The 8,512-nt window shown below is 36.4% G+C and overlaps 1 protein-coding gene across 1 annotated transcript; it reads left to right on the top strand.

Annotated features, from left to right (window-relative positions):
* The first annotated feature begins 466 nt into the window (after positions 1 to 466).
* On the top strand, positions 467 to 3,265 carry LOC127080466 (probable 20S rRNA accumulation protein 4). The gene is made up of 5 exons (XM_051020785.1): positions 467 to 797; positions 901 to 1,342; positions 1,426 to 1,666; positions 1,963 to 2,167; positions 2,809 to 3,265. Exons 1-5 carry the CDS (start codon positions 705 to 707, stop codon positions 2,926 to 2,928), a joined length of 1,101 nt encoding a protein of 366 aa, XP_050876742.1. The 5' UTR covers positions 467 to 704; the 3' UTR covers positions 2,929 to 3,265.
* The last annotated feature ends 5,247 nt before the right edge of the window (positions 3,266 to 8,512 follow it).

The following is an 8,512-nucleotide window of genomic DNA, read 5'->3' as shown; positions in this document are numbered from 1 at the left end:
AATAATATTTATCAATAATGAATTTTTTTAAAATCACTTATAAAAGATATCAAATAATTATATAATCACTATTGATAAACAATATCAAAAAATTATTTTATATAATAGTTTTAAATTTATTTTCATCATGATTCTTTAAATTTTTTTTATAAACTTTTTATATAATTCTTCAAGAACTATATAAAAAATGATCTCATAAAATCAAATTATGCAGCGCTATGAATTCTCCAATAACTCATCAAGAATAAACAATCTTTTTAAATATATAATTGAATTACAATAAAAATATAATTATTAACAAATCAATATATACAATTCTTCATGAATCAAAATTGATTCTTAAATTTACAACAGCCATGGAGATTAGTTTTTAAAATTAATATTTTTAAAATCAAATAAAAAACTACTTGCTCGCACCCATGGAAAATCTTCTATCCCACCTCGTGTATATACGAAACTGCCCTCACTATCATTTAAAATTACAATACACTACCTCCAACCTAAACCTCTATGCTTCTTGGGTTCCGCTTATCTCCATTACCGCGGCCGCCACTCTCTCCGTCTCCGCCCCTCATCCCTCCGTCTCCTCCTCCGTAGAACTCCCTGTATCGGCGTTCGGTTGTGCACGTGCCACCGCGTCTGTTCTCCACTGTAACCGTTGCGTTACAAAACAACATTGAGCTTTGTCCTTAGCAACACTAATAATGGCGAAAGTCTGGCTAGGAATGCCAGGACCATGGGCCAACGATTATCGCGAACCATCTGATCCTTTTACAACCAAAATCGGAGGCTTCCCGGTAATTCATCTCTTCAATTTTCTCATAAAACCTCTAATTCTATAACTATAACTGTAACTGTAACTCTAACTAATTCTCTCTTCTTTTCTACAAACGATAACAGGATTGGCCCATTCCCATTGACGCCATCAATGCCGATTTGCTTCGATGTTCTACATGTTCTAATAGCCTCTCCCTTGTTGCACAAGTTTATGCTCCTCTTTCTCATCATCATCAACGCGTTCTTTTCGTCTTCGGTTGCGTTTCGCCCAAATGTGCAACCTCATGGCGAGTTCTTCGACTTCAGAAAATGGCTGACATTGACACATCTCAACATAAACAACAACAAGCCGAAGTTCAAACTCTCAATTCGGAGTCCGATGAAGACGAAAGTGAAGAGGATATGAGTTTTGAAGAACTGGCCAATGCACTCATTCAAGCCGGAAATTTGGCTTCTTCTAATTCTAAATCTAAGAACAAGAGTCAACGGAAAAAGTGCCAACAGCACAGTTTCTCTACAACAGCTTCCTTTCATAATCATAATCATAATAATAATGATATTCCAGGTACAGAAAAAATCTGATCTTGGAAAATGTTGATTAACTTTAGGGCGTTATCGATTGTGTGCTAAAATTGGTGTTATTTTCAGTGGTGCCTTGCTTTTATATATACACACAGGAAGAGCCATCTTCTACCCGGGATATTAGTTCGGTATGCTCTAGCTATTCATCACTTTCTATTAAGGGGAATGGAAATTCTGGTGAGGATAATTTGCAAGCTGAAGAAACCTGGGAAAAGGAACAGTATGAATATGATAAAGCTTTGACTGCTGATAGAACTTACCTCAAGTTCAAGAAACGGTTGGATGCATATCCTGAGCAGTGTTTCAGGTTTGTAACAAATTATGCTTTGAAGTGAATTTACTATAGAGCTAAATGCATCTTACCCGTAGTTTAGTATGTATTTTGGTCTGAACCCGGTTGAATTGAAATTATTGGTTAAAGAATCCGTGTCTCCCTTTAGTTGAGTGGAGAATCATTACTGGCTATGGTTCTGTGGATAGATACATCAATCATGCATTCGTGCTATCAATTATGTTTTTCCATAGCTCCATATCTTTCTTTTTCTCTGCTGTGCTCCCTCCCCTCATTGTATAACATTCTTTTCTTATTACTCCTTTGTGCAGATACTCGTATGGTGGCAAACCAATTTTAGCTGTAGCTGGTGAAATAAACCCTGGAAATTGTAGGCTTTGTGGAAGACCGAGGACATTTGAGATGCAACTAATGTCCCCATTACTATACTTTTTACAGGAAGCACTTGATGATCAACATAGGCAAATGGTTGGAAACTGGGATTGGATGACCCTGCTCGTATATACTTGTTCGGAGGTTGGTATTCTGCCACTAAGAATTTATTTAAAATACCAAAATTATTTGCATTACTATTCTTTGCCCTTTCACAATTTTGACAATACAAGGCTTAGTTTGTGAAAAAAACTGTTAGATGGCAATGGTATCAATAGTGTTTTCCTGGTAGATATATCAGGCTAATTGTTTTTGTTGACTGGAATTAGTAAATGAAGATTTCTGGGCTTGCATGCTTCAGTGGCTGTGCTGGTTACCTATCTGTCCTGAATATAATAGATTCTCCAACCATGTTATCTCTTAATATCCTTAATTGCTATATTTCCTCCTTAGTTTCAATCTTCATTGTGTTTTGATGAGGGGGAGATACACTCATACACCTTTTCCCTGGTTTATGGCAATTTGACTGACAATGGCTAGTATGTCTTGGAGGCTTGTTCTCTTCTTAGTTCTTGCTGGTAGGATGTTAGTTGAAATTTTTGTAGGGATTAAAGAATCTTTCATCTTTTGGTGCATCTTTCACAATGTTTACACTATTCAAATGATACCTCATTCTAACTCCCTATTTATACAAAAATCCTAACTAAACAAATGACTAACTCCCTACTTAATTCTCCTATATCTATATCCTAACATGTTATGCTTTTCTGTATTCATTTTCTCAGAGTTGTTGTGAAGAGATCAAACAAGTGAAGTCCAATTGCGATGGCTGGATCATATCAGAGGAAGCTGTTGTAGCTCAATGTGAGGAGTCTATGCCCATTCAGCCGGGCTATTTCTCATGAGCGCTGATGTTGATGTAAAGAATTCAATACGTTTCATGTGAAGTTCGAGAGCGTAATATTTAATTTCAAAAAAATTGTAGATCAATCAAAGAAAGTGTCTTGTATTATTATGATTGTATTCTACAATAAATTTTTTGTCAGGTAACTTTATCTCTTTATCCAGTGTCCCTTAGAGGAACCTTGGCCTTCTTTCCGACTATCGAACTCTGAGTTTGAACTGTTTCCACTGCCTTCCCAGCTCTTTTTGCAATCATGCCACAACTGTTGTAGTTTAAATGATTGTTGAATTCAGTGTCTAATTCATTTATATTAGTAAATGCCAAGATTTTTTTAGTCATTGGGATGTAGCTCAGTTTAGCACACATATATAGCACTGTTGCACATGTTGGAACTTCGAAGGCATTTTTTTGTGAAATATCAATTGATGACTATTGTGATACGATGTTGCCAATAACAGAATAGAATAAAAGCTATGAGATAAATATTGAGTTTTTTGAACAAATATAGGAAATTCTATTAGGTTTATGGAAGAGAGAAGAGGGAAGAAGAATAATAATTAATTAAAATTGTTTTATTATTCACTTTCTCAATAAGAGTTAAAGATTATAAGTGAATACCAACGATTAATCTCTATTAATAACATAAGAGAATTAGTCTATTTATAAACTACTAAGCTAATTTGGGCAACAAACACCTTAGATAATTGGGCTTAACAAAAGACCCAATTTGACATACTAGCTTAAAATACAAGTTAACATATTTTGACAATATGCTTGAACAGACTTCGACTACAGCATACACAACTCCCGTTTAAATATCAAGCTATCTCTGTCGAGATTAGAGTTCGATTCAAATTTTCACAAATCTCCACCTCGGAACATACTCTACAAACATCAAGGAACAAACTAGATTTCTTCATGCAACTTTATCACTTGCATACATTGGAAAAACTTACAGCTTGACAATGTCTTAGTAATCATATCACCAATATTGTCTTTAGTTGAAACCTTCAGCACTTGAACTTCTCCACACTCGATTATCCCTCTAACGAAATGCAGTCTCACATCGATGTGATTGATTCGCTCATGACAACCTGAATTCTTTGACATGTGTATAGCATTCTGACTATCACACTTAACATTGATAACTCGACCTTGAAGTTTCAGCTCCTTAGCAAAACCTTCAAGCCACAATGCTTCTTTCACAACTTTAGTGAGGGCAATATATTTCGCTTCAGTGGTTGATAAGGCAATAACTTTCTGAAGTGTTCCTTTCCAACTGATTGTTGTGCTAAACATAGTGAACACATATCCATAAATAAATTTTCTGGAATCTATACATCCTGCATAATCAGAGTCGACAAATCCTTCGATTTCGACTTTGCTATCATCACCAAAGGCTCCACCATAAATAAGTACTCTATTAAGAGACCCATTTATGTACCTTAAAATCTACTTTAATGCTTGCCAGTGCGCATTCACAGGATTGACCATATACCTGCTTACAAGGTTCACTCCGTACGCTATGTCTGGACTCGTACAAACCATATTGTACATCAAAGAATCTACTATAATAGCATATGGAATGTTATTCATACAAGTTCTTTCAACTTCAGTACTAGAAGTTTGAGTCAAAATCAGCTTGAACTGAGGATTAATCAGTGTTACAACAATCTTCGAATTCGACATATCAAATTTGTCGAGAATCTTCTCAGGTATGTCTCTTGAGATAAGCATCATCTCGCCTGTTTTCTATCTATTCAGATGTCAATCCTAAGAAACCTGGAGGTATCTCCCAGATCCTTCATGTCGAACTCCTTATTGAGTTCAACCTTCACCTTCGTAACATAACATCGCCGACACTGTTGCTTGCTATGAGGATATCATTCACATAAAGCAACAAAATAACAAGTGAATTTCCAGGTCGAAATCTGAAGTAAACGCAGTGGTCGAATTTCCTTCTAGTGAAACCTATGTGTGCCATGAACTTGTCAAATCTCATATTCCATTGTCGAAGAGATTGTTTCAGGCCATATAACGACCTATTTAGCTTGAACACATAATCTTCCTTTCCATTTTTTGCACACCCTTCAGGTTTCCTCATTAGGATTATTTCATCTAGATCACCATACAAAAAGACAATCTTCACATCCATCTGCTCAAGTTCTAGGTCGAACTTCGCCACCATAAAAAGCAACATTCGAATGGATCTATGCTTTACAGCAAGTGAGAACAAATCATTGAAGTCGACACCTTCTTTCTGAGTGAACCCCCTAACAACCAACCTTGCCTTAAATCTCTTCGACATCACTCCTTCGATTCCTTCCTTAACCTTGAAGATCCACTTACAGCTGACTAACCCGACCCCTGCAAGTTTCTCGATCAGCTCCCAAGTCTTGTTATCATGAAGATATTTCATCTCATTATCCATGGATTTCGTCCATTCAGTCTTGTTTCTACTCCTCACAACTTTTTTGTAATCTCTTGGTTCTTCATCAAGGACCTAACTTGCAGAGATTAAGGCGAATGCTATGAAATCTGCATAACCAAGTCTCTGAGGTGGTTTAATGACTCTTCTCGGTCTGTCTCTTGCAGCAGGTAGTCATTATCAGTCTCCTTATCTTCGACAACAACTTCTGCTTCTTCTTCGACTTCATCTGGGTTATGCAATTCAACATCAACATGCTCCACCTCAACATGAGTCTCTTCATGTCCCATCCTTTCTTCAGAGATATTGGTACTTCGACCAATATCATTAATTTTCTTGAAATCCATCTCAGCTTTATTGAAAACTACATATCGACTTGTGATACACCTCTTGTGATCTGGCTTTAGGCACCACAACCTATAAGCTTTGACTCTTCCAGGGTATCCAAGGAACATAGATTTAAGAGCTCTAAGTTCGAGCTTGTCTTGCCTAATATGAGCATAAGCTAAGCATCTAAATACGCTAAGTCATTTGTGATTAGGTGGATGTTTCGACCAGACTTCTTCAGGTGTTTTCATCTCCAAAGATGTCGAGGGACACTTATTTATCAAGTAAGCTGCCGTCATGACTTCCTCAGCCAAAAACACCCTTTTTAATCCTGCACTAACCAACATGCACCTCACTCTTTCCACAATGGTTCGATTAAACCTTTCAGCCAAACCATTTTGTTGAGGAGTCCCTGTAGTAGTTCTGTGCCTTGCAATACTAGATGCAACACAATAGCTATCGAAAGCCTCATTGAAAAACTCAAGATCATTGTCGGTCCTCAACCTCTTGACCTTCTTGCTAGTTTGGTTTTTGACCAGGGTCTTCCAACTCTTGAAATTTTCAAAAGTTTCATCCTTAACTTTCTGAATGAATACCCATAGAGTTCTGGAATAATCATAAAATATGGAAATGACATACCTTGCATCTGAGTGTGAAGGATTTCTTGCAGAATCCTAAAGATCAACATGAATGTAATCAAGGGATCCATATGTTATTTTTTTACCTTTGTTAAACTTTATTCTACATGATTTACCAAATACACAAGGTTCATAAAACTCTAGTTTTTCGACCTTGTCAGCATACAACAAATTTTGTTTTGACAATTTGACCAAGCCTCTTTCACTGACATGGCCAAGTCTCTTGTGCCATAGCTCAGTCTTCGACACTGGTTTTGTGGATGGGCATTCTGCTGAACCACTTACAACCTCAACCTCAAGGATATACAAGACTTGTTTCTTCATGCCTCTTAAGACTTCCTTCGAACCCTTCATTACCCTTATGATACTTTACTCTCTTTTGAAAACACATCCTTTCTTGTTGAATTCACCAAGAGAAATCAAATTTCTCTTAAGATCATTTACATACCTGACATCAGTCAATAGCCTTATTGACTCATCATGGAACTTGAATCTCACATATCTAATACCTGTAATTTTGCACGCTTTGCTGTTTTCCAAAAACACTGATCCACCATCTTGACCACATAATTCCTCAAACACATCCTTGTTTGGAGTCATGTGCCAAGTACAACCTGAATCCATAATCCACTACTTTCTAGAGTCGCTGCTTGAAACCACCAGGACATTAGATGATTCATAACCATCTTGCACAATGACTGCATTACCATTATCCTTTCCATAATGATTATCCAGTCAATCAAGGCATACTTTTCGTATATGACCATCCTTCTTACAATGATAACACATAATAGCAGGAGAATTACCATCATAAGAATTTTGTAGAACTTTACCATTCTTCTTCTCAAACCTACCATATTTCTTCAAGAATTTCCCTTAACGGAAAAACCTTCACCAACTGTCGATGGCCTGTGCTCCTTTCGTTCGTTCAAATCCTTAAAGTACAAGGCATATTGAATATCTTCAAAGGTCAACAAATCTCTTCCATACAAGAGAGTTTCTTTGAAATGAGCATGAGACTTAGGTAAAGAACACAACAACAACAATGCTTGATCCTCATCATCAATCTTGACCTCGATATTCTCAAGATCAAGAATCAATTTATTGAACATATCTAGCTGCTCAACCAAGGCTTTGTCTTCACTCATCTTGAATGAGTACAAATCTTGCTTCAGGTAGAGACGATTAACCAACGAGTTTGTCATGTACAAACCTTCAAGTTCTGTCCACACACCAACTACAGTTTTCTTTTTTGAAACCTGCCGGAGAACCTTATCACTAAGGCTCAGTACAATGACGCTGTGGATTTTTTCGAACATCGTTGTCTTCTCTTTCTCTGATAGGGAAACATCCATCTTGTCCGCTCATTTCAACACTTCTAACAAACCATGTTGAACAAGAAGGACTTGCATCTTCAAGCACCACAAACCGAAATCATTCACGCTAGTGAATTTATCAATCTCATACTTTGTTGACGATATCTTCTCCTCCATGCTCACCGCACCCCGTTTATTGTGAAACGATGTCGCCAATAACATAACAAAGTTATGATAAAAAGATTGATTTTTTTGAACAAACACAAGAAACTCTATTAGGTTTATGAAAGAGAGAGAAGAGGGAAGAAGAAGAAGAAGAATTGGTTAAAACTGTTTTACTATTCACTTTCTCAATAAGGGTTAAAGATTACAAGTGAGTACCAACAATTAACCTCTCTTAACAACCTGAGAGAACTAGTCTATTTATAAACTATTAAACTAACTTGGGCAACAAGCAAACTTAAATAATTGGGCTTAACAAAATGTCCAATTCGACATACTAACTTAAAATACAAGTTAACTTATTTCGACAATATGCTTAAACAGATTTCGACTACAATAGTGCACAACTCTTGTCGAAATATCAAATTATCTATATCGAGATTAGAGTTCGATCCAAATTCTCACAATGACTATTTGTGTTATAAAAAAAAAGTAGTTACTGATTTGATACATATGGTTCTCTCCAAGAGTTTGTTGTAGACAAAACACAAAGTGATTTCTCATGTGTACTATGCATGTATTACGGGAACAGATTCTCTCAAATGGATTTTTCACAGTCCAAATCTCAATCTTTGATTACTACTCTATTACTTTCTATTAATTCAGATAAGGTCTAAATGAATGAAGGGTCCAAATTCCACGGCAGAAACTTTC

Source organism: Lathyrus oleraceus, chromosome 5 (assembly GCF_024323335.1).
Source record: "Lathyrus oleraceus cultivar Zhongwan6 chromosome 5, CAAS_Psat_ZW6_1.0, whole genome shotgun sequence".
In the NCBI taxonomy this organism is placed as follows: Eukaryota; Viridiplantae; Streptophyta; class Magnoliopsida; order Fabales; family Fabaceae; genus Lathyrus; species Lathyrus oleraceus.
Note: the sequence above shows the minus strand (reverse complement) of the source record. Positions and strands in the feature narration are given on the sequence as shown.